A 27175-nucleotide genomic window follows, 5' to 3' on the forward strand; every position below is an offset into this window, starting at 1 on the left:
ACTGAGGTAATACCAGAATATATAGCAAGAACTCAGCTCATATCCTACTCATTGCTGCCCCCTAGAAGGTTCTGTATAATTTACAACAAACACGAGCTACAATCCCTATAGAATAACTGACTCTTTCCCATTTAGCAGTGGCAGTCAAGAAATGGTAAAAGACCACAGATTAGTATCTCCAAATCAAAAACACTTAATTGGTGGATACTTATGACTGTTCTTGATTTTCATTTTGCCCTTTGATTTTGTGAGCTCTTTTTTTCCCCTGTTATTTGACCCAATGTTCTAATATCACTATTCTGAGCCACAAGAAGCAAGGGATGTTTCCCCTAAAGCAAGACATCAAACCATAATTTCTTTACTATTCTTTGTCAAAGATATTATTCAGGGAGTGATGAACTTCTGAAATTTATATCTTATAAACTCACCAATGGCAAAGACAGTAGGGTTAGTTCAGCTGGCCCCATAGAAAATCAACCTACTGGACAAGACATGGTTCTCAAATCCTATACATCTAATCCTAAAACGGGATCCAATTTAAGATTCTGAGGCAGTATGACATAATAGATAAGACCCAATGCTTGAGTCTGAATCCTGGCTCTGCTACTTACTAGTCATGTAACTTTGCAAGTTTCTTAATCTTTCTATGCCTTGTTTCTTTATTAAATGGAGATGATAAAATTACAGTATCTACCTTCAAGGGTTGTGGTGACTATGACATGAGTAGAACACATAAAACACTTAGAATAAACCATAAACAAGACGAAAGACAACCCTCAGAATGGGAGAAAATATTTGCAAATGAAACAACTGACAAAAGATTAATCTCCAAAATATACAAGCAGCTCATGCAGTTCAATATCAAAAACACAAACAACCCAATCCAAAAATGGGCAGAAGAACTAAATAGACATTTCTCCAAAGAAGATATACAGATTGCCAACAAACACATGAAAGGATGCTCAACATCATTAATCATTAGAGAAATGCAAATCAAAAGCATAATGAGGTTATCACCTCACACCGGTCAGAATGGCCATCGTCAAAAAAATCTACAAACAATACATGCTGGAGAGAGTGTGGAAAAAAGGGAATCCTCTTGCACTGTTGATGGGAATGTAAAATGATACAGTCACTATGGAGAACAGTATGGAGGTTTCTTAAAAAACTAAAAATAGAACTACCATATGACCCAGCAATCCCACTACTGGGCATATACACTGAGAAAACCATAATTCAAAAAGAGACGTACCACAACGTTCACTGCAGCACTATTTACAACAGCCAGGACATAGAAGCAACCTAAGTGTCCAATGCATAGAGAAGATGTGGCACATATACACAATGGAATATTACTCAGCCATAAAAAGAAACAAAATTGAGTTATTTGTAGTGATATGGGTGGACCTAGAGTCTGTCATACAGAGTGAAGTAAGTCAGAAAGAGAAAAACAAATACCGTATGCTAACATATATACATGGAACCTAAAAAAAATGGTTCTGATGAACCTAGGGACAGGACAGGAATAAAGATGCAGACGTAGAGAATGAACTTGAGGACACGGGGAGGGGGAAGGGTAAGCTGGAACAAAGTGAGAAAGTAGCACTGACATATACACACTACCAAATGCAAAACAAATAGCTAGTGGGAAGCAGCCGCATAGCACAGGGAGATCAGCTCGATGCTTTGTGACCACCTAGAGGGGTGGGATAGGGAGGGTGGGAGGGAGACGCAAGACGGAGGGGATATGGGGATATATGTTTACATATAGCTGATTCACTTTGTTATACAGCAGAAACTAACACAACACTGTAAAGCAATTATACTCCAATAAAGATGTTTTTTAAAAAAAAGGTATTTGGGGGCTTCCCTGGTGGCGCAGTGGTTGAGAGTCCGCCTGCCGATGCAGGGGACACAGGTTCATGCCCGGGTCCGGGAAGATCCCACATGCCGCGGAGCGGCTGGGCCCGTAAGCCACGGCCACTGAGCCTGTGCGTCCGGAGCCTGTGCTCCGCAACAGGGGGGGCTACAACAGTGAGAGGCCCACGTACCGGAAAAAAAAAAAAAAAGGTATTTGAGTTCAAAAAAATACTGCATAACATGAGGTAAATGCCCAGCAGACGTTGGCCAATATTAGTATTTGGAAGGTTTTAAACATACAAGGCCAGGATACAGGTACCTAGAATATCTAGTGCTTACTATATTGAGCATCTAAAACGTATCCATAGCTATGAAGCTTGAGTACACCCAAGATATCAGGCAGAAATGCTCCTAGTGGGCCTAAGAAAGGAGGCAGGTACTTAGGGAAAAAATCCCAACCCAGCTCTCTTTTGCTGTGAAAGTATCCTTCCTAAGCCTGTAGGCTCCTACAGGTTTAGGAATAGGACAGATCAGTTTAAAGATTCTAATGTTACTAACCTACATAAAATAATTAGAACTCGCAGGAGCTGAGAGCCATACCCTTTTTTCTTTTTTAACTCAATACATCAAATATTTAATAATGTAACTTCTATGTCAGTTTAAAAAATAACACGTATAAATGTAGACTGTTTTAGAAAGCTTCCCACTCATAACGTAAATGACCTAAGTAGAGACAGAAAGGGTAGTAGAAATGGATTCCTATATGGAAATCCCAAAGTATTCCTTCATGCTGCAACATGGTCAGCTATTAAATATTTGCTCAAAAGATGTGAACTGCAGGGCAGGTGGTGCCTTAAACAGAGCGAGAATACCAATAAGCGAATGTCCTCTCCCTCAGCATCCAAATCTTCAACACATAAAAAGACCCAGACCTACTGGAGAACGGACTTGAGGATATGGGGAAGGCGAAGGGTGAGCTGTGACAAAGCGAGAGAGAGGCATGGACATATATACACTAACAAACATAAGGTAGATAGCTAGTGGGAAGCAGCCGCATAGCACAGGGATATCAGCTCGGTGCTTTGTGACGGCCTGGAGGGGCGGGATAGGGAGGGTGGGAGGGAGGGAGACGCAAGAGGGAAGAGATATGGGAACATATGTATATGTATAACTGATTCACTTTGTTATAAAGCAGAAACTAACACACCATTGTAAAGCAATTATACCCCAATAAAGATGTCAAAAAAAAAGAGATAAATCAGCAGTTCTCAGACATTAAGGTACATTAAAAAAACACCTGAGATGTTTGTTTAAAATACATCACTCTACCACACTGCCTCAAACTTATTCAGGAGAATGGAGAGGCCTGTGAGAGCTGATTCTGAAGCAGGTCATCCAAGGACCACACTTTGAGAAACAGTGAAATAATACCTTTCGTTTCCACTTGATGGTCACTTACTCTTTGAATATAAAAACGAGTGTGAGATTACCTCATCATTGAGCCAGTTCAGATGGTTTAGAGTTTGAATATCTTTGCGTGTAATGGTCAAGCGGAATGCTTCACTCAGAACTTCATCCTGGTTCCCATTACGAAATACATTCTTTATTTCTTTCTCCATTTCCTAGGGAACCAAGAAGTGTCAGAGATCAAGCATACATGGCCTTAGACATAGCAATCTCTCACCAAGCTCCATGAAATCCCTAGACTTAAATCAACTATTTCCTTCTAACATTTTGGTTTCTATTCCTTCCAGTAATCTCCCTGATTACTTCCTTCCATCCTAGCTTGTCCTCCCTTCTCTGTTTCAGTACATTTCAGACCCTTGTTTCATATTATTCCTGAAGTCTGAAATAACCTTTTGCTGTCAAATTTCCTAAGTTCATGAGAAGACCTAATTATATTTTATACCTTTGGTCCAAACAATTTCCTGAGAAATAGAATCTTTCTTAAAGGCAATAAGGAAATAAAGGTAGTGAAGTCTTTTAGAAACATTTTCCTAGAAAAATTTGTTTTACTTTTTTAATGTAAAACTGTGGAATTCAGCACAACTATAATAAATGTGTTACACTCACCAGCTATATGATAGTTTTTCAAACAGAAGAATGAATTAAGGAACAGATTTTTAAATGTATGCAGACTTTTATGTATTTTCCAAATTTTTAGTCTGTGTTTTATTGCTTAAAAAAAAAGGTAAGGCTCAACTTACTATTTGATATCAAAGTACCAGACACATGCATTAAGTAAAAGTGCACATGAAATGAAACACAAATTTATTAAATGCTTTTTTACTGAAGTCACTATAAGTCACCCATAATTCTTTCCTGAATTTTCAATAATCCTTTAAAAATAAAGCCAAGATTGGTATGCAATACAAATGAAAGCAGGAGTATGCAATACAATTTAAATACCAGATTACTTTTATGTTTGAAATTTGTCCAAAGAATTCTCTCTAAACACAACACTTGCTAGTGTAGGAATTTAGAGTATATAGTTTACCTCTGTGATTTCAGGAAATTCATCTTCGCTCTCCGTTAATTTATGACCTTTTTTTCCTGTTTCTTGGGCGATCGTGACAGGAATCTCCTTTTCAAGAGGCACACGAAGATGCAATTCTACTGAATCATGTACTGAATGTTCTTGTTCCTGCAGTCTCTGAAAAACAGAGCTTCAAAATAAGTGGAATAAAGAAATCTACTATTTGTCTATGTACACTAAGTAGTACTAGCTGAAGAGACCAAGAACATAGACCACTTATCATACAATGCTATGCTACCACACTATCTTGCAGTTACAACTTTGATCCCAAATCCAGGTAACCTTCTAAAATTAGTTTCAACCTGGATGTGCTATTCATTTATTATCTCAAAAATATTGTTTTACCTGGTTTTGAAGCTGTAATGCGAGTGCTTTCTGCTCTTCAATCTGGCGCAATCTTTCCCGTGCTCGAGAATCATAAACACTAGTCCTTGGAAATGAAAAGGAATGTGACACAAATGCAGACCACTCTCTCAGCATCAAGAACATTGCTGACGCACAATGAGCATTAAATATAAAACCCTCAGAGAGAAAGTCTAAAATCCTTATACTAACTTATCACTACATTTACTTTAAGACAAAGTGAAACCACATGGTGTTACTGAAATTATCCTATTATTTTTTGTCGAAATAATGAAAATTACCAGTTTGTTGCTAAACATGAACAAGTGACTGTTGTGTTCGTAAATGTGGAGTCCTTTTTTAAAAACATGCTTCTGAGATTATGGAAAAAGTGAAGCTTCATTCTAGAAATCCAAAAATGAAACTGAATCCCAAAGAAGAGAATAATACAAGATATCATCGAGGTTTTAGTTCAAATATTGTATTTATGATCCAGAAGAAGAAATATGGGTTTCTTTTTTTCTTAAAAAAAAAATCAACTAGACCGGGGGTTTGGATAACTCAAAGTGAGTCCTTGAAACTAGAGACTAAACTTTCAGTGATTTCGCAAGCTCCAGAACTAAAGATTATTCAATAAATTAGTTTTATCAATGTGAAAATAAAGGCACTTACTTTCCTTTCTATATAATAGCTAACTTTGAAATTTTTTCCAATTCAGTTGAGCTTCAACAATTGTTACAGATTTAATAAACCTGAGCATAGATATGTCCCAACTCCAAAAGAACCTTTAAAACCCAATAATTTAAAAGTTATTTTCTATATAGACAAACACAGGAAATTTTTACTGACTAAAACTAGGTAGGGTGATTGGCTAATTGATTTCTTCTAACTGAAAAGAAAGTGACAGAGAGGGAAAAATGATACCAAAAATAATAACTTACAATTCTTTGATCCACAGCTCTGCCTGGAAAAAAGTAGGACTATGGGTGGGAAAAGAAAAATGTGACAAATGAGCAGGAGACGTAAAGGAAAATCAAATATTTTCATCAAGAAAACCAATTATTTAAACAGTTTATAAAAATGCTTTACAACTATGCAATAAATAAAAGGACCTAAATTACATAAAACAATTCTAACTGGGAAGTAAAGGAATACAAATATGAGTCATCTGCACATGTACAGTTAAAAAGATGACCCAACATTCAGCTGAGAAACTAAGTTTAGCATGCTCCTTACTTGGAAGAGAGACCAACACGATGTGAAAGAGTACATCACTTGTCAAGGCAATATATTAAGCTAGAACGTTCCTCTTCCCAAATGGCTCAGATTGACAGATTTATTAATGGTTTAAAAAAATCTTATGGGTTCTTGGACTTCTCGTAGGTCTACTTGAGTAAAAATACATTCAACCACATCACGTTAGATACTGAAAATCCCCCCGCCACAGAACAGCCCATATCAAATGGATAATGAGCCAATGAACCAAAGCGGATAATCAGCAATACAACTCCATTCCAAAGATGAAAGGTTAGTTCTACTCCATGCAGCTCTTGCTGACAACCCAAGTCAATAGTGCTTAGCAGAGTCACAGGTATGCTCTCTGTTCTAGAGCCTTTTGCTCTTCTCAGACTTTCTTGTCTCCTTTCTTATCTCCTTGCCCCTAACTGAAGGAGTTCTCATAGAACCAAATTAAAGAAGAGTGAACAGTTTTCCAAAGAAAACTTTCAGATATGTAGAACAAGTAAACAGAGCATCAAATTGGCATTTAAGAGACCAGTATCTCCTGGAGCTGCTCTGTGACCTTGAGCAAGTCACTTCCTTTCCATGGGCCTCAATTTCTGGGTTTGTAAACATGGAGATTAGAGTCCCTTTCAGTTCTTAAATTTCTACAGTCTGTCCTGTAAAGGCAAGAATAAGGGCTCAGACATTATCCCCTTGCTCCTTAGCCTAACTTCTGAGAATTAGTATTCCCAATCATCCTTAGTTCTGGGTTTTGGTGATAAACTTGCTGTTCTATTACCTCCCCACTGTCGGTAGCCTACCTCCCTAACACAGTGAACGACTGATGTAACAGCCAAGAAAGAAAGTCACAGAGATCAGTGGAAGCACTGTGAGGAACTACTTAGTGTGGGATACTAAAAACAAATGAACGTGAGAATACATTTATTCAACAATATAATGAAGTGACAAGAATCACACAGAATTTCATGGTACCAGATCATGCTATTCAAATTTGTCTGCTCCCCTTATTAGAATATAAACTTGATGAGGATAGGAATTTTTCTCTTTTGTATTTACTACTGTATCCTCTGCACCAAGAATAGTGCCTGACACATAGCAGGCAGTCAGTATTTACTGAATAAATAAATAATGTAAGGGCCGAGCACTTCTCTTTAACGGATCAAGGTATCTGCTGGCGCAGGAAAGCAAAATGCAGAGTAAAAAGCAAAATCTGTTTGCTTTTCAGAGATTATACATTACTTCTCATATAATTGAAGCAGTAATAATTACAGCTACTTACTGAGCACCTACTTAGTGCTTTATGTATAAAACCCTCTTTGGGGGGTTCTACATATTAGTTAAGCCTCACAATAATCCTCAAATTAATTAAGACTCAATGAAAAATCTGAAAGTGAAATCAAGAAAACACTCCCATTTACCATTGCAACAAAAAGAATAAAATATCTAGGAATAAACCTACCTAAGGAGACAAAAGACCTGTATGCAGAAAATTATAAGACACTGATGAAAGAAATTAAAGATGATACAAACAGATGGAGAGATATACCATGTTCTTGGATTGGAAGAATCAACATTGTGAAAATGACTCTACTACCCAAAGCAATCTACAGATTCAATGCAATCCCTATCAAACTACCAATGGCATTTTTCACAGAACTAGAACAAAAAATTTCACAATTTGTATGGAAACACAAAAGATCCCGAATAGCCAAAGCAATCTTGAGAACGAAAAACGGAGCTGGAGGAATCAGGCTCCCTGACTTCAGACTATACTACAAAGCTACAGTAATCAAGACAGTATGGTTCTGGCACAAAAAAAGAAAGATAGATCAATGGAACAGGATAGAAAGTCCAGAGATAAACCCACGCACATATGGTCACCTTATCTTTGATAAAGGAGGCAGGAACGTACAGTGGAGAAAGGCCAGCCTCTTCAATAAGTGGTGCTGGGAAAACTGGACAGATACATGTAAAAGTATGAGATTAGATCACTCCCTAACACCATATACAAAAATAAGCTCAAAATGGATTAAAGACCTAAATGCAAGGGCAGAAACTATCAAACTCTTAGAGGAAAACATAGGCAGAACACTCTATGACATAAATCACAGCAAGATCCTTTCTGACCCACCTCCCAGAGAAATGGAAATAAAAACAAAAATAAACAAATGGGACCTAATGAAACTTCAAAGCTTTTGCACAGCAAAGGAAACCATAAACAAGACCAAAAGGCAAACCTCAGAATGGGAGAAAATATTTGCAAATGAAGCAACTGACAAAGGATTAATCTCCAAAATTTACAAGCAGCTCATGCAGCTCAATATCAAAAAAACAAACAACCCAATCCAAAAATGGGCAGAAGACCTAAATAGACATTTCTCCAAAGAAGATATACAGACTGCCAACAAACACATGAAAGAATGCTCAACATCACTAATCATTAGAGAAATGCAAATCAAAACTACAATGAGATATCATCTCACACCAGTCACAATAGCCATCATCAAAAAATCTAGAAACAATAAATGCTGGAGAGGGTGTGGAGAAAAGGGAACACTCTTGCACTGCTGGTGGGAATGTGAATTGGTACAGCCACTATGGAGAACAGTATGGAGGTTTCTTAAAAAACTAAAAATAGAACTACCATATGACCCAGCAATTCCACTACTGGGCATATACCCTGAGAAAACTATAATTCAAAAAGAGTCATGTACCAAAATGTTCATTGCAGCTCTATTTACAATAGCCAGGAGATGGAAACAACCTAAGTGTCCATCATCGGATGAATGGATAAAGAAGATGTGGCACATATATACAATGCAATATTACTCAGCCATAAAAAGAAACGAAATTGAGCTATTTGTAATGAGGTGGATGGACCTAGAGTCTGTCATACAGAGTGAAGTAAGTCAGAAAGAGAAAGACAAATACCATATGCTGACACATATATATGGAATTTAAGAAAAAAAAAATGTCATGAAGAACCTAGGGGTAAGACAGGAATAAAGACACAGACCTACCAGAGAATGGACTTGAGGATATGGGGAGGAGGAAGGGTAAGCTGTGACAAAGCGAGAGAGTGGCATGGACATATATACACTACCAAACATAAAACAGATAGCTAGTGGGAATCAGCCGCATAGCACAGGGAGATCAGCTCAATGCTTTGTGACCACCTAGAGGGGTGGGACAGAGAGGGTGGGAGGGAGGGAGACGCAAGAGGGAAGAGATATGGGAACATATGTATATGTATAACTGATTCACTTTGTTATAAAGCAGAAACTAGCACACCATCGTAAAGCAATTATATTCCAAAAAAGATGTAAAAAAAAATAATAAAGACAAAGGAACTTGAGGCAGTGGAAAAAAAATTAAGACTCAATATAATGTGTAATAAGGAAATATTACTTATACTGTACAGAAAAGGAAATTGAGTTCAAAAGAATAATTTGTTTTGGAAGAGCCAGGATCAGAAACTATGTATGTCCAATTCCAAAGACTATGTTCTTTCTATTATTATAAAGTATCTTCTAATAAACCAAAGTATTAAGCCAAAATGGAGATGATGAGTATTTGGGCTACTCAAGAGAGTATTTCAGGCTTTCTAGGAAATTCATTTATTTAATACAGATTTATTTACTAAGTACCCATGATGTGCCATGTACTATTATGGGCACCAGGTGGTAGTGCAAAGGTACTAGTACCGAACAAAGTACAGAGATAGAAGTACTGGAAGGAAAGACTAATGCTATCAGGAGAAGCCAGAGAAATGTCCTGAGAAAAAATTAACACCTGAGTCAGATTCTGAAAAGCAAAATAAGAGTGTAACAAGTGGACAAGGAGAGAAAAGGAATTCCAGGCAGAAGGGGAAGGGTTGGAATGTACAATGGCACAAAGGCATAAAATACATGGCACATTCTGGGAAATAAGGGCAGATCTGCATTGCTGGAACTTAACTGAGCTGGAATGCTGGAAGATTAAGAATAAAGAGCCAATCAATCAACCAAGCCTTGGGAGAGCAGGCTCCAACTTTGATAAACAGCATCATCCAATAAGCCTTACCCAAGACTACTTCTTGTCCATCTCACTCTTCAGTCATCACTAGGAGAAATTCTCCATAAAGGAAAGGCAGACTCAGTAAAGAACTGAAGAACTGAGAGCACCCATTACATGAAATCAACTTTTTCCCAAGAAAGAACACCTATTTTTGCACATACATGTAAAGCACTTTTATAAGTGTTTTATCTGGAAGTTAATCTTCACAACAATTCAATAGTAAGGTATTAATACTCGCATTTTATTGATAAGGAAACTGAGGTTTAGAAGAGTAACTTGTCCACAGTTACATGAAGCCTGGAAAAGGCAAGATCAGAACCCAGGTCTAACTCAAAAAACTAAAAAAGTATAAAGAATAAAGCATCTAAACTATAAAGTCTCCTTGAGAAACTATAACAACGGGAGAATTTTTTAAAATATCTAAAGTTTAGAACATACAGGGGAGCTGCAAAGACATAGAGGAACTGAGATGAGAAAGAACATTTTATTATCCTTAATCCTCTCAATGGAAAACTGATACCATTATTATTCTAGCAATTGAATTGCTAAGGCCAGATATGGCAAAGACATAGCAATCTGAGTAGCAACTTATTGGATTACAGAGGAAGAAGTACTTGGTACCTCTCAGAGGGGTCAAGTTTCATATAGAAGATCACATTTGAATTGAGACTTAAAAGATAAGAAAAAGACTACTGCCAGATAGACAAGTGGAGGGGGGAGAAGGGGAGCATAACAGGCAGAAGGCACACAATGTGAAGGTAAGAAAATACCTATCATCTTATAAGTCAGCGTATAATAAACACATGAAAGAATCCAGTATTTACACATGGTTCCTTCTCTAACCTCCACTGTGTTTCTCCTCAAATGTCACCTTATCAGAAACTTGCCATGACTATCCTAGATAAATAGCACCCCCAGACCCTAGTCTATATACTTCCCTGCTTTATTTTTCTTTGCAGCACTTATCACCAACAGGCATGTGTTTATTTGCCTATTTGTTCTCTATCTGTCCCCCATCCCTCCCCTTACACCCCTTACAATTAGAATGTAAACTCCTTGAGAGCAGAAACTTCATTTTGTCCACTGCTGTTATCTGCAATGTCTATACTAGTACCTGGCACCCAACAGACTATCAATAAATACTTGTTAAAGGAAAGAACGCATGATAGGAAGCAAGACTTGTGGAGGAAGGGTGGTGTACACGATACTAGGAGTTTGGGCTTGATTCTATGTCTGATAAGCCACCCTCAAGGGAGTTTAATGAATGATTAGATAAGCATTTTAGAAAGATCACTCTGCAGAATGGAAGATGGACTAAAGAACAAGGCAAAGAATGGATTAGAAAACATGGTGGAAAATGGAATGAAGAACAAAATGGAGGCTGGAGGAAAAGAGATTCATCATGAAGTTACTGAAATAATTCAAACAACATATAAGAGAGGTCTGAGTTGAGGCCATTTTATATTACTTAGATCTTAGTGAAGAAACGGTGATTAAATAGAGGGAGAACAATATGTTAAAAATGTCCTTTAACCAAAGTTTACCTGGGAGTTGGAGTCTGGGAATCTTTCACTTTGAGTAAAATCACAGAGTCTGATCCTAAACAATAAAACACAAGAGCATATCATTATTAACAAAATTCCACATGGCTGTACCTTCTAGATGTCTGTAGTTTAAGTTCCTATACTTTGTTATATTCTATTTCCATAAACATAACACAGCATAAGGATAAAGGTAAGATGGAAGAGAAAGAGAGGCAGGTCCATTTTCACTGAGCCATAAATAGGGCTTAGTGAAGAGCCTGCCTCACAAATAAAGCAATCACTCTAAAAGAAAGTATATATGCCCTTCATCATCTTGCTGCCTGTGCTTCTTCTTTCTATTCCTGGGAAACAAGAATGTGCAAAGATTTCTCAAAAGTCTTTAGTTCATGAGCTACCACAAGACTGAATAAGGTGAAAGAGGGAAGGGGAAGGAGGAAGGGAAGAGAGGGGAGGGGACAAGAAGAGGAGGGAAGGCAGAAAGAAAGAGAGCAACTGCTATGTGAGAAGTAGCAGACTCTAAAGAGTATAAATTCTATTATTCTACCATCTATTTTCTATTGATAGAGGAAGAAATCATGTCCTTCTAAAGCACTATGATTAGAATCGCATTTAGAATATTTAATAAATGGTACAAGTAATTAAACAGCTCAGTGTAGTATATTTGTTCCAGTTTAGCTGTATCTAAGCATCTGCCATACAATGCATGCTTCTGAAATTAACAGCTTTTAATAATAGTTCTCAGTAAATCACCTCACAAAATTTAAGTTTTCATGAATATGTGTAGCTATATAATGATGTCACCAATAATTTTAATCCCCAAGTGAGAATTTTAAGAAAGTGAGGAATAGATTAAAAAAAAAAATTAAATGACCTGAAGGAGGGGAGAGCCTTAGAGACTGATCTAGCAAAAGATCCCTAATGTCTAACAACTTAACATAAAACTTGTTTTAAGTTACATGCCTATATACATACCATAAATACACACATAACGCATACTTAAAGAAGGGGCAAACTAAGCAAACAAAAAAAAACTACCAGAGCAAAACTTTTAATTAACTGGAATGCTAAGAGACGGAATATTTTGGTTAGCTGAAAGTAAGGTAGGAAACTGTTTTCCAAACTTGCCGATGACCATTCCAAAATGGTCAAAAGTAGCCAAAAGGCTACTATACAGGTTTTGTAAGTAGTACTTGTATAAGAACTTTTACTTTAGTTCTTAATTGATGTTCCAAAACTCCTAGAACTTCAGAGTGCTTAATTTTCATTGTAAAGTACTAGAAACAGAGACAGTACTGAAGTAATTGGGTTTAATATACTCTGACACAAGACTGCTCAGGAAGTTAATCTTTTAAATAAAATATTATAGGAAATCATTTGCATCTCCATGTAAGAAAAAAGTAAGCTACTTATTATATGCTTCATTTACTCGTGGCACAGCTAACTGAATTAAATGTATGTAAGGTATCTTGTATCTTATATCTTAATTAAGTTACATGTGTATTACTACCTTGCCTATAATTCACATGGATCCAATAAACTGTTAATTGGCTATTAGGGTTCAAAATACAGTTATACAACACACCATTTTTACCTTCAGATTGTGTATTTGAAGCTGGTAAGTTATCTGGCTGATGTGAAAGAGAGTGGTGATGTTGGGGTTGATGGAGAGGATCAGAATCTTTGGATCCAAATGCAACAACATCTGGGGTATAAGATGATATGGAAAACACATTGTGGGACAATTGTTCCTGGGCAGTTAAAATGCTGGCCAATCCGGATGATGAAGTATCAGAGCCAATGATCTGGGTTGCACAAGAGTTTCCATTTTTAAACAGTGAGTCTTTCAAAGTATTCTTACTGGAACTAAGACATCGAGACCTAGGAAAAGAAGAATAAAACTTCAATATCAAATAACAAAATGTAGAATTAAATTCATTTGAAGAATGTTTCTGTGACTCACAAGTGTAAAGGAAAGTGTGTGGTGGGTTTGGCTACAGAAAACTGTTTCCCTGTGACCATCTGTAGAAGCTGTCTGTAAATCTCTCGTTCTTCCTCTTGAACTGTCTATAAAAGAAAAAAAAAATCTTAAATACATGCAATGAGGCAAATGTTTCCCAAAGTAGTATCTAGACTCCCAGAAGCTCTGTCAAAGCTCTGGCAGCGTCCTCACGATAATTAAGAATTATGGTTCATTAATAATACTCTAGAAAATTATAAAGTATATATAAGAGGAGTTGAGTGAAGCAAATACCAGACAGTATATTTTGGAAAATTATGGGGCATATACATAAATAACAGCATAGAGAAACTACAGGATATGAAAACAGAAGGCCACTTTTGTGTCACTTATAGAGTGCCAGAAATAAAACATTTGAGGACCTCTAAATAGGACTCCAACAAATCCCTTGACTCCTAATACCTGTTAGAAAAACCACGAGGAGGTAACCAGAACAGTCAAGTGGGATATCTTGCTAAAGTTTCCTATTCTATCCAATTTTTAAGAGTGTAAATATTTTCCAGAGATGGTTTTCATTATTTACTTTTCTCCCCCCTCAAGTCCCAATACTGAATTTAGGGAAAAGCACATACTCTACATCTACAACATAATTCACTTATTGACTTAAACACCTACTATGCTCCAGTCACTAAGATACCGCACTGAATAAAATAAAGTCCCTGCCCTTGTGAAGCTTACATTACAGTTGAAAGACTGACAAATAAACTAGTCAAGTAGTATGAAGAAAATGAAAGATAAGAGAATAGAAAGTGATGGAAGAGGAACAGCAAGAACAGGTAAGACCTTTCTAAAAAGGTGATATTTCAATAAAAACCTAAATCAAAGGAAGAAATCAGTCATAGAAATTTATGAACAGTATTCCAGGTAGAGTCAGAGCAAATGCAAAGGCCCTGAGACAGAAATATGCTTGATGTGTTCAAGGAATAGTAAGGTCAGTGTGAATCAGGAGAATAATAAGAAATGAGGTCACTTAGCAGAGAACCAGATTACATAAGGACTTGTAACTATAATCATGGTAAAGTATCTACTCTGCACAGATCCCCTGAAGCAATGGGCTGCATTCATTAAATAACATGCCCCAGCATTTTCAAAATCTTATATAGAGTTTAATACAAGCACCAATCTTCACAAAATAATTTTAATACTTTGTGTCAGTGCTAGCAACATCCTACACTGTGACATTTCAATATGAACATAAGCATTTCATTCAGTTTCAAATGTTTGTTAAAAGCACAGTGAAGGGACTTCCCTGGTGGCGCAATGGTTAAGAATCCGCCTGCCAATGCTGGGGACACAGGTTCAAGCCCTGGTCCGGGAAGACCCCACATGCCGCAGAGCAACTAAGCCTGTTCGCCACAACTACTGAGCCTGCGCTCTAGAGCTCATGAGCCACAACTACTGAGCCCACGTGCCGCAACTACTGAAGCCCACGTGCCTAGAGCCCGTGCTCCGCAACAAGAGAAGTCACTGCAGTGAGAAGCCTGTGCACTGCAACGAAGAGTAGCCCCCGCTTGCCGCAACTAGAGAAAGCCCGTGCACAGCAACGAAGACCCAACACAGCCAAAAATAAATAAATAATTAATTTTAAAAAGCACAATAAATAAAGCAATTATCTATGCAAAGGTAAAGAGACACTAAATTTTTTCTTCTTGAATCTTTTTTTTTGTACATAGTAAATTTCAATTACATTGTCAGTGTAATGTTACTGATCTAACAAGATACACTGCTGCATGACAACTCCTTATGAGAAAGAGCTATCCTTAAATCTGAATAGTTGAGTGATCAGAAAAGGTAGAACTAGTTGAGCATTTGGTGGCAAAATAGACCCAAGAGAAAAAACAAATTTGCAATATTCTATATGAAGAAAATACACACCATTATTTTATCCCTTAGACATTAATATTATATTCAAGATGATGGTGGTCTTCTTTTTTAGTGTTTGTGAAAAGACTGTCTACAGTATTAAAAACCATAATTAAAATAAATGCCTCTTTATTAAAACATAAATTGGCTATTATGAAAATTCTTCAAGTAGATAATATGAAGAATGAAGCATCATTACAGATTATTAGATTGTAAGAGAGATCTTTGCCAACCAACTCCACTGTGATCTATATACAGGAAAGCTGTGTTACCTGGCACTTTAATGACTGGAATTTTGAATACCCCTCCATGTAAATCTTGACTCCACCTTCCCACTACACCAAGTAACCTAATCCACAATACTATGGGGTTAACAGTATGTTGCTTTCAGGGGTGGTAAAATGGAAGGAGGGAAGGGAAACCGTAAGCGGAATACCACACCTGAGTCATGGATATTAACTCAATCATTTTAGTTCATTTTCACTGTCCCAACAAACTACATCTTAAAAAGCTCTGACTGTATTATCATAACATAGGGAGGAAAGTAAAGCAGATAAACTGGTGTAGGAGGTTACTCTGCATACCAAGGGAGAATAAAAAATATGCCCATCACTTAAAGACCTCCAGAGAACACCAAGAATAATGAGATAGAAAGGACCTTTATTTGTGGTACCCTAAACACTTCAACCAAAAGGGGAAACATGAGGTGGGGGGAAGAATAAATCAGGAGCTTGGGATTAACGTACATATACTACTATATATAAGATAGACAACCAACAAGGACCTACTCTATAGCACAGGGAAACCTACTGAATATTCTGTGGCAACCTATATGAGAAAAGAATCTGAAAAAGAATAAATATATGTATATGTATAACTGAATCACTCTGCTGTAAACCTGAAACTAACACAACATTGTAAATCAACTATAATCCAATAAAATTTTTTTTAAAAAGACTTAAACCATAAAAAGTTAGAAACATTTCCCTCCTTCCTGATATCACATAGCGAAATGTTTTCTTGAAATAAATTTTTATACTTAGGACTTCCCTGGTGGCGCAGCAGTTAAGAATCTGCTTGCCAATGCAGGGGACACGGATTTGATCTCTGGTCCGGGAAGATCCCACATGCCGCAGAGCAACTAAGCACACATGTTGCAACTACTGAGCCCGCAGCTGCAACTACTGAAGCCCGTGCGCCTAGAGCCCATGCTCCGCAACAAGAGAAGCCACCCCAATGAGAAGCCCACACACTGCAACGAAGAGTAGCCCGCGTGCAGCAACAAAGACCCAACGCAGCCAAAAAAAAAAAAAAAAAATTTTTTTATACTTATAAATAAAACATGAATAAACCAAGGAGCCATTAAGCAACTCAGCTAATGCAAATTACAAGAAATCTAGATTAACTGAACGCAAAGAGTTGATTTTTTAAAATAATTTAACACACACAAAAGTCCCCCACAAATCTTTTTCCCCAATAAATATATCTTCAAAGAAAAGCTTCTGTCTGAGTCTGAACAACCTCAGTCATTAGACAACATAAAATGAACAGAAATAAATCCATATTCCAAATAATTATCTGAACTCCTTCAAATCCCATACTTTCAGTTTAAACTGATTTATGGTTTAAAAAAGAAATTACAGGGCTTCCCTGGTGGTGCAGTGGTTGAGAGTCCACCTGCCGATGCAGAGGACACGGGTTCGTGCCCCGGTCCGGGAAGATCCCACATGCTGTGGAGTGGCTGGGCCCATGAGCCATGGCCGCTGAGCCTGTATGTCCGGAGCCTGTGCTCCACAGTGGGAGAGGCCGCAACAGTGAGAGGCCAGTGTACCGCAAAAAGAAAAAAAAAGAAATTACAGAAAAAAGGTTAAGAAGTTTTCACTGTTCTACATGTTTATTTGGAAGTTACAAGAATTTATGTTTTTTTTTAAATGATGCAAGGCACTTTTCTTTTTGGGGCTTCATTAAACAATAAAACACTGGGTATATTACATTTTATTTAGAACCATTTCGGACAAAGAAAGAACAGTCTAAGCAACTCTCAAAATAACACATAACAGGGCTTCCCTGGTGGCGCAGTGGTTGAGAATCTGCCTGCTAATGCAGGGGACACAGGTTTGAGCCCTGGTCTGGGAAGATCCCACATGCCGCAGAGCAACTAGGCCCGTGAGCCACAACTACTGAGCCTGTGCGTCTGGAGCCTGTGCTCCGCAACAAGAGATGCCGCGATAGTGAGAGGCCCGCACACCGCGATGAAGAGTGGCCCCCGCTTGCCACAACTAGAGAAAGCCCTTGCACGGAGAAACGAAGACCCAAGACAGCCAAAAAAATAAATAAATAAACAAATGTGGGGTTTAAAAAAAAAAAAGAATTTTAAAAAGAGGAAAAACTGAAATTATAAAAAAAAAGAACACATAAGATTTGGCTTTACCAAAAGCAAATGCAAGATGCAAGGAGGTAAGTCACCTGAAACTTCAAACATAATCCTTTTTTGGAGCATCTGGTACTATAATGTAAAAAAAAAATTCTTTCTATGTACATAACATTAAACTATTTTCTACTGAGAAAGCAAATTAGGAAATTGAGAGGAAAGGAAGCTATAATTGGAGAAAATGTTAAAGGAAGTTGGCTAACGTTATGTTTCAAACCTAATAGAGGACCAAAGAAAGTTTAGTAAGTATAAGGACAATTAGTAAAGTATGTTTTTCTTACCAAAAAAAGAAGAAAACCATCAGTGACATCTATAAGGCAGTCTAACATTTTAAAATGCTGCTCAATATGTAGCAGAGAAGCATGTCTGGAAGCAACATATAATTGAAAAGAAACTACTTGTGTTTTTACTATTTAACATTTCTATTGTCCCTAATATTTTTTTCTTTCCTAAACAGAAACTCTCATCTTCTCTAACAGTGCTAAGAGAACCTTCTGTGATAATGGAAATGATCTCTGTTTGTACTGTCCAATATGGTAGCCACTAGCCACATATGGCTAATGAATACTTGAAATGTGGCTAGTGTGACTGAGAAACTACACTTTTATTTAATTTGAATTAACTTAAATAGTGCACGTGGCTGGTAGTAACCCTACTGCAGTGGTCCGCAACCTTTTTGGCAACAGGGACCGGTTTCGTGGAAGACAATTTTTCCTTGGAACGGGGGTGGGGGGTGGGGGTGGGGGATGGTTTCGGGATGATTCAAGTGCATTACATTTATTGTGCACTTTATTTCTATTGTTATTACACTGCAATATATAATGAAATAATTATACAAGTCACCATAATACAGAATCAGTGGGAGCCCTGAGCTTGTTTTCACTTGCCACTCACTGATAGGGTTTTGTGAGTCTGCAAGCAATTGATTTATTATGGTCTCTGTTCAGTCAAACCTCTCTGCTAACGATAATCTGTATTTGCAGCCGCTCCCCAGCGCTAGCGTCACTGCCTCAGCTCCACCTCAGATCATCAGGCATTAGATTCTCATAAGGAGCACGCAGACTAGATCCCTCACATGCGCAGCTCACGGTAGGGTTCGAGCTCCTCTGAGAATCTAATGCCAACGCTGATCTGACAGGAGGCGGAGCTCAGGCGGTAATGTGAGCGATGGGGAGTGGCTGTAAATACAGATGAAGCTTCACTTGCTCACCGCCCACGGGCCACTCACCTCCTGCTGTGCAGCCCAGTTCCCAACAGGCCAGGGACCAGTACCAGTCTGTGGCCAGGGTGTTGGGGACCCCTGCCCTATTGGATAGTATCGTTCTTTAATATTGCCCTTGAACCAGCCATCAGCCAAGTGGTGGTACAGCCACCACCTGCATATTTCCAAATTCTTCTTCCTCATGTATTATCTTCAAACCCTTTGTAAGACTGAACAGCACAGTGGTGACATGTTAATTCCGCAGATAGCTTCATATTCCTGAAGGTGTTAGACAACTCCAGAAGTAAGATTCATACACAATTCTCCTTCTTTAACATAAGCAACAGATGTCTCTTGGAGATCCCAATATTTCCATGGAAAATAACTTTTCCTCCCGCTTATAAGCTCCCATCAATATTTTAGTCCAGGGGGAAAAGTAACATTTTAATCTGGATTATCTGTAATACCCAAGACTAAATATCTAAATAATCTGTTGAGAGTTTCATTTAATAAAGTTTGGTCCAATATTTCGTCTCGTGCATATAACACGGGTTACTCCTTATTTCTACACTACAGGTGACTTGCTTTTCACAGCAGATTATAGACCTAAAAACAACTGAGGCAAAATTCCCTGCATCTCTTGTTCCACAGGACAGGTTCAATCCTTGGCATCTTTTTGACACTGCAGAAGGAAAGATGAACCAGCTTCATGTCCTCCCTTGACCCAGCCTGTGGCCTGGAAGGTGGATTGGAAGGATTTAAGTATTGCGTCAGCCCAAGTCTTCAGGCTGGAAGTGGAGGTGAAAGGAGGAGGGGCTGAGTGGTCCCAAGGACTGGCTGGCTAGTGCGTGAATGGGGGGCTTACAATGAACACATTCTAAAGGGCACTGGTGATGCGAGCAGCAGCCACACGGGGCAGGGACAGGTTTGGGAGGCCTGTACCAGCTGCCATGCTGTTACCGTCTTGGTCCCCACAAGTCTCTCGGTACCCTGCTGGCTGCCTGCACTCTAGCACAAGCACAACCCCCACAGCTCCAGTAACTAAAAAAGAATTATTTATGTATGTAATAACTGATACACAGATCGTACTAAATTCAATGTTTCAAAAGGTACAGTGAAAAATAAATTGCCCTTTCATAACTGTTGCTCAGCTCTTATCACCAAATGCAACTGGTGCCAGTTTCTTGTCTATCCTTCCCCCTGATAATTATGATTTACTAGCTCTGTCATGCTCTGCTTGAATATTTTAGATTCAATACAAATTTAAAACCAAAAAATATACAGAATTTTAAACTAACTATGTAACAAATAATCAAGTTTTGCCACCTAAGAGATCTTCACCGCCAAATTACATTATTATTTAGCACATAATGCTATATTCTTGACTCCACGGTCTGTAAGCGCCAATGGACAGGAACCACATAACCACGCTGTATAACAGAAAGCATACCTTCTAGACTCCTGTAGAAGAACTGGGCTGCAGGCTGGCCATTTATTAGTTGTGTGACCTCTGACCTTTACTTTTCAACTTTGTAAAATGTGGTTATTACCTCATCTCTACCTATTTCACAAGGTTAAAAGAATTCAAAACAATAATACATGTGGAAAGCACACTGGAAACTCTAATGCTATATAAGTATGAGGTCATTATTATTCATTTGTATCTCCACAGCAACCAGTCCAAAGCTGACTAGATGCACAATAAATATTTAATTGAACAGGTGTAAGCACATCTCCTTATTGTATAAATTATATGTTATATATAAGGAATTGATTTTTTCCTAAGTTTACTGAATGAATATAACATAGTGTCAACACAACATCTTTCCTGTGGAGAAAGTTTATGATCTCAAAGATCTTACTCAAATGAAAGGATGTAAATTATTTAGCTGGCTTCTTGATTTTTCTTTTATATTGAGGAAAAATTATCCTAGTAAGAAGGGCAGGTATCAAATCCAGCACGGTTAACAGCTTTGCCACATGAAACTAGAGCTTTAATAAGGGTCCAAAAGAGAACAGAGATAGTTTGATGTATGAGAAGCCACTCAGACAATACTGAAGATTAAGTGTGCTGTCCAACAGGAATAGAAGATGGTAAGAAAAATACTGAAGTCCTGCTAAAATATCTCCTTACTTTCTTTAGAAGAGATGCTGGCACTCAAAAAGAGCAATTAAGAAAGAAAAAAACACAGAAAGGATTAATGGAATGGTTAATAAACATCTAAGTCAGAGGGAACACATGGCTGAATGTAGGGAGAGTCTAACTTTTAGTAGCTTTTGTTGCAGGTTTTTCTTACCTCTTCTGCTGTACTAATGTGTCGCCTCTGAGTTTTCTTGGGGCTCAAAAGATTTCGACGACATGAACCACTCCAAGATGGACTTGGAACAGGCTTAATAGGAAAAGATTTTTCATATGCAGACACATGACAGTGATGGTTTGACTTTCCTGTAAAACTGTTTGATAATCCACTAAAAAAAAAAAAAGTTTGTAAAAGACAAGAACAGTAAGTAAAAGTCTAACCAGGTGATTATTTTCACTTTTAAGAAATAACAAAAACAAAAAATTAGCAGAATGACAGATGTACCCTGTGAGGGAAATACACAAGAAATGATACATGAGTTGCTGCATTAGGTTCTGCCACTTAGGAGGTCTTAAACTGCCAAACTATGTAATTATCAAACACCTAAAGTTGTATTTCTTAGCTTCGCCATCTATAAGTTCCTTTGGTCAGGAACCATAGACCTGTGTGGTATGACAAAAAGCCTATCAGATTAGACTTCTTCAGAAAACCTGGGTTCTAGGTATGCATCTGGGTTCTAGGTGTGCTAATATGCACACACTTTCTATTTACTCCCTCCAGTCCCCTCTCCCAGCCTTTTGGAGGGAATTACTTTAAGATTAAATATGCAAAGGTGGATAAAGCTGAAGCTTCTCAACTGTTTTTCAATTGAATTTAAGTTTCCTAAAAGACCAACAGAGGGCTCCCATCCTCCATTAAAAAAAAAATAGAAGGCTTTTTATGAGGCTGTATGGCTGTGACTGCTCCTCCTGCCCTCACTATCTACCTCTTCTGAAGGAGAATTTTGCTTTCTTTCTTTATACCATATGTGCCTCAAATAATGGGAAAAATTGGCAAGAAAAATATTTCTGTGGACTCAAAATCCAATTTTATCTCTAAGGTTAGGTTAATAATTTAAAGGTTTTTCTATGTGCTCTTTTTCAAATATCATTACCCAGCACAGGTACTTGTGCTCAATATAATTAATTTTCTTTCTTTCTGCTGAGGCTGAAGAGTAAAGTACATAGCTGACTAAGCTGAACTTATTGAAATGAACTCTTTAAATCAGTACATGTGGTCTGATCCAAATGAAATCAGACTAGGTCTAAAGAAAATTAAAAAGTACATCTACTCCCTCTGACTCTTCAATCTCTAATGTTTCCTATGTGTGTTAGAGTGGGGAAAGGAGCAAGAACTTGGAATTTCAGAAACACGGTTCTTTTCTTAGGATGGGTAGATGTGGCTAGGAAAAAATGGCAAGGGCAATATAATTTGCTTGGTAAAGATATAATGAATTCCCCACAATGTCTTTTGTATTTATTTTTCCTAGAGTGTGTGTGTGTGTTTAATGCAAAAGATTCTTCTTCCTAAAGAAACAGTAAGAGGGAATTTGCGATGCCAGAAAGCAAGGGTGCTACCAACAACTAACGAGGTTGAGTCAGACACAGACATAAGCCTGAAGGAACTTCCACTAGCCGAAGTTGTGAGAATGTAAGCATTCAAAGAATAATGATTGTAGTAGTGGATTAAAACACACTGAATCCATGACACTGAAAAAAGAACAGAAAAATTCATTTGAACCACATCAAGTGGCGATTAAAAAAAAAAACTTACTTTGAAAACCGGTAATGCAGAAGAAAGATCTAATCACATACCCTGCCTTCCCAGTAGGAAAACTATTTCAGGGTGACCAAACAGCCCTAACTAATGAGGTAAAAAGCTCTCCCTTATAGCAGAGTGCCAATTAATTAGTGTAAAAGAAATGATAAAATTAGAAAAATACTACTTCATTAACTACTAAAATTATTATCAGGTCAAAGGAAGTCAAAAGGTACAAACTTCCAGTGATAAAACAAGTAAGTCATGGGGATGTAATGTACAGCATGGTGACTATAGTTAACAATACCGTATTTCATATTTGAAAGTTACTGAGAAAGTAGATCTTAAAAGTTCTCATCACAAGAAAAAAAATTTTTGTAACCATGTATGGTGATAGATGTTAACTAAACTTATTGTGGTGATCAATATACAAATATTTCATCATTATGCTGCATACCCGAAACTAATATAATGTTATATGTCAATTATACCTCAATTAAAAAATTACTATCAGCTAAGGATTATCAACTGATATTAATAACTCCTAGGCTGATGTGAAACTGGTTGTTCATAAAAGTAACATCATTTAGATTACATTCTAGTCACAAGGGGGAAGAAAACCTAACTGTACAATTAAGGACCAGAGCGCTATCACTCTAATCTAGAGGTCAATCCAGCATCACTAATGATAGGACTGTAGGTTTTCTAATATGATGTAACACAGCATCAGCTTTTATTAAAGTCAAAAATCTAGTTTATAAAATATACAGAGGATAGAGGACAAAATCATACTATGGGAAAGCAACTTGTCAAATCCAAAAGGTGGAACATTATGCAGAAAAAAGTCATGTCATTAAAAAAAGGGGCTGCTGTTCAAGATTGTAAGAGACTTAAGGGTGATAAATACCAGATGCGATTTTAAACTGTATACTGCTTTGGACAAACTAGCTGTAAAGGATACTTTGGGGTCAACTAGGAAAACTTAAATATAACTTATTCAGTGTATAAGATAAAATTTACTGAATGAAAAAGAGAAGATGACTGACTGAAAAAGATTACAAAAGAGTATGCACAATATGAACTCATTTTTGGAAAAAATTGTGTGCAAACAGAAAAATATCTGGAAGGATATGTACTAAGACATTACAAAGGTGACCTCTGACTGGTGGGAATATGATGTTTTTATTGTTTATTTGTGCTTATCTGTATTTTCTGATTTTGTACAAAGCATGCGCACTGTTTCTGTAATAACATTAGTTAAAAAAATAACAGCATGGCATTATTGAGGAAAAAAAGCAACTTGCCAAATGATGCATACAGAATATCTTTAATGAAGATAACATATTATACATTTTATAGTATTACACAGCATATATATCATTCTGTATCTAAGCAAGAGAAAGTGAAAAGAAACAAGCATAAGAAAAGATCTGGAAGGAAACACATGAAGGGGAAGGGAGTAAGATTGTGAGTAGTGGTCAAGGGATCTTTGGCTTTATTGGCAATGTTTTAACTTTTACAATGTGACTGTGTTAATGAATTCTTATGTAATTTTTAAAAATATTAAGAAGTGGGGAAGACAATCCCTGGGAGTACTCACACATGTTTCCAGAGTCCATGTGCTGATAATCATAAAATAAAATAAAAACCATCTTGTTGGTTTTAATCAGCACCAGAAAGCTTAGCTTTGACTAAGCAGGAAATTGAATCATCCCACATGCCTAAAACCATCACCAGAGTAATATTTAAGAAGTCATAAATACCATATTAAAAAAGAAATATTTACTAATATAATAAAGTACTTGAGGGAAAAGTTTCTAAGCCAAACCTCATCTGCCTTTAATAATCAGTAGAAGTTTGGTGAGGGAATAAGCAAGGCTTATAAGTTAGGCTAAATATGATCAAGTTCTTTATGAGTCTAATTTTACAATAGAAGTAGTTGACTAAGGTGTAAGGTTGCTTTGGTTTAAGTCAGGTCTCCGCTCACACGAGAGCCTACAAAATGTGCTGGTTTCTTTGCTACCGAAGTTGCAGAAATTGATCAATTTTCACTTTAAGGTTCAAAATAGCCATAATGATTCTGAAGGGTCCCAATACACTCATATCCACCAAGATTTCCCTAAAAATTCTCTCCCTCTAATTATAAGATTTGGCTGTCACCAAAATCCAGCACAAGATAAATTAAAAGTTGAAAGTTCAAAATGAATTTGTCCGTATCTCTATGGTTTAAAGTTCAAAAGTGGTGTTTGTTACTTTTTAAAAATGCCAATGTAACAACTATCTTATAGCCATTTTCCCTTATACTGGAGGAAGAGCTTGTGAACTGAGCAGCCAGAATACTTACCTTGAGGTCTTTCGGGTTTCGAGGTAAAGACTTCGGCTGTTTCTTGATTTTTGTAAAGTTGAACCTGATGCTGGAGTGGAATTTCTCCACTGGCCATTTGCACTCTGGCCAAAGGTTCTTAGGTCTCCTGAGCCAAGAAAACTGTCTGAGGAAGGGTTGTCTAGAAGAATAGAAGTTTGAATAAATTAAACAAATACCTATACTGGTTCTCCATATGACTGCAACCATGTCCAACATTGTATTCCAAAGTAATGTGGCATATCACCATGTCTCTAATGGAAGAAAGATCCCGGTGTCAACTGCCAGTAAAGTCTGCAGTAAGGGAACTTCTACAAACTATAATTGATTCAGCCATACTAACCTGAAAATTGATGAAGGAGCTGAATCCTGCCACAGCCATGTGCCTTATCTGCATCAATGTGACTCCGTGGTGTCCACCAAAAGTCAACATTTTACCCCAACTATATCTTGCAAGCACTCCCAGGCCTGGGCCTGAAAGAAGGTAGGCCAGACCAGTAAGAAAGCAGGTGGAGGGCCAAGGAGAATTGTAATTCAAATGAACAACAGTTATTGCTTAATAAGCAGCTGGTGTCACTTTCTTGTTTTAATTACCGTGTTCACGACTCAGGGGCTCTGTCTAAGAGCAGAGATAACCTAATTGCTGCTTATTCTGGCCGGCTTATGGCAGGAATGACCCGTCATTATGCATTTGGTTCTGGTATGATAACCTTCAGTCACTTAATGTTATAATCATCAGACATATCAATACTCGGATGCTTGCTATTGCAATCAGACTAAGCGAGGTTTAATTATTATTTGAATTTTCTGACTTGTGGCTTACAAACTGGGTGTAAATTTGTAAGTTTCAGCTAGGAGTAGAATAATTTTTATAGCCTCCTCTCTCCATCAGCAGGATGGGACAATTTAAAACAACACCTTCAAAATAACTTCAGATGTTAGGCTATGTAACTGAGGAGCACCAGTAGAAAGACAAAAATTTAACTCTCTACTCCCTGAATTTTTGTCTAATGCCAACATCACTTTGAGGATCCTCTTTCAAAGCATATTATTATGGAACTTTGCACAATATTATGTACTTATGTTATTTAAACTATTTAACGTAGCTTTTGATACTCTATCCAAAAAGTTTGGCAGCTGACAAAAGTATCAGTTTTGTATTGTATTGGAATTTTTTTTTAAAGCTGATCAGGATTATCAGAATTTAGGCTAAATAAGATGGAGAAAAAGCAGCAGTCAGGGGTGGTATTAGTACCAGTTGATGCACCAGTGGATGACCTAATTTACTTTCAAAATGAATTACAACATTTTCCCTTTGTAATCAACAACTATGCTTGACATCTATTACTATTACTGTAAAAATAAGAGACGTGAGGCTAATGAAAATGAGTTTCATTAAAGGACCAGAAAATCATTATCTTTAAGCAAAGTAATAACAGTAGAAATCTTCCTCTCTCATACTTTTTTTTTTGTTAAAATTTGATTAGGGAATGATCTAACTAGAGATGTCTACTTGAGGAATAAGTCTACCAAAAAATGCAAATTTGAGACCAAGGATAAACCAGAGTAGCCCCCTCAATGGCATCTGACAGAGGTTTGGGCTCTAAAATTCAAGGGAAAAGCACAGGATCAGGCAATCTGTTTCACCAGAATAAGGTGGTTCCATCCCCACTCAATGAAATCACTGAACAGTGCTCTACTGCTGATGGGATCAAGCAAAGCTAGAAAGGGACCAACAGGAGGCTGCACTCATTCTTTTTTAGTTGACAGTTTATCCCAGTATTCTGTCATCATTAAGAAGTCAGATTGCAAATGTCACAAATAAGATTACTTATGTGTACAT

At 37.3% G+C, this 27175-nt stretch overlaps 1 protein-coding gene across 1 annotated transcript in view; it reads right to left on the reverse strand.

The window, feature by feature from the left end:
- Nucleotides 1-27175, reverse strand: part of SENP1 (SUMO specific peptidase 1) — a 59078-nt gene that overhangs the window by 21646 nt on the left and 10257 nt on the right. Inside the window, exons 6-14 of the mRNA XM_082666336.1 lie at nt 25315-25474; nt 21390-21561; nt 13541-13644; nt 13172-13458; nt 11581-11635; nt 5680-5718; nt 4742-4826; nt 4358-4513; nt 3351-3482 (exon numbers count right to left, since the gene is read on the reverse strand). Of these exons, the coding sequence (XP_082522462.1) occupies nt 3351-3482; nt 4358-4513; nt 4742-4826; nt 5680-5718; nt 11581-11635; nt 13172-13458; nt 13541-13644; nt 21390-21561; nt 25315-25474 (1190 nt within the window). The remainder of the gene's footprint in view (nt 1-3350; nt 3483-4357; nt 4514-4741; nt 4827-5679; nt 5719-11580; nt 11636-13171; nt 13459-13540; nt 13645-21389; nt 21562-25314; nt 25475-27175) is intronic.

This window comes from Grampus griseus (assembly GCF_964374135.1).
Source record: "Grampus griseus genome assembly, chromosome: 11".
Lineage (NCBI taxonomy): Eukaryota > Metazoa > Chordata > Mammalia > Artiodactyla > Delphinidae > Grampus > Grampus griseus.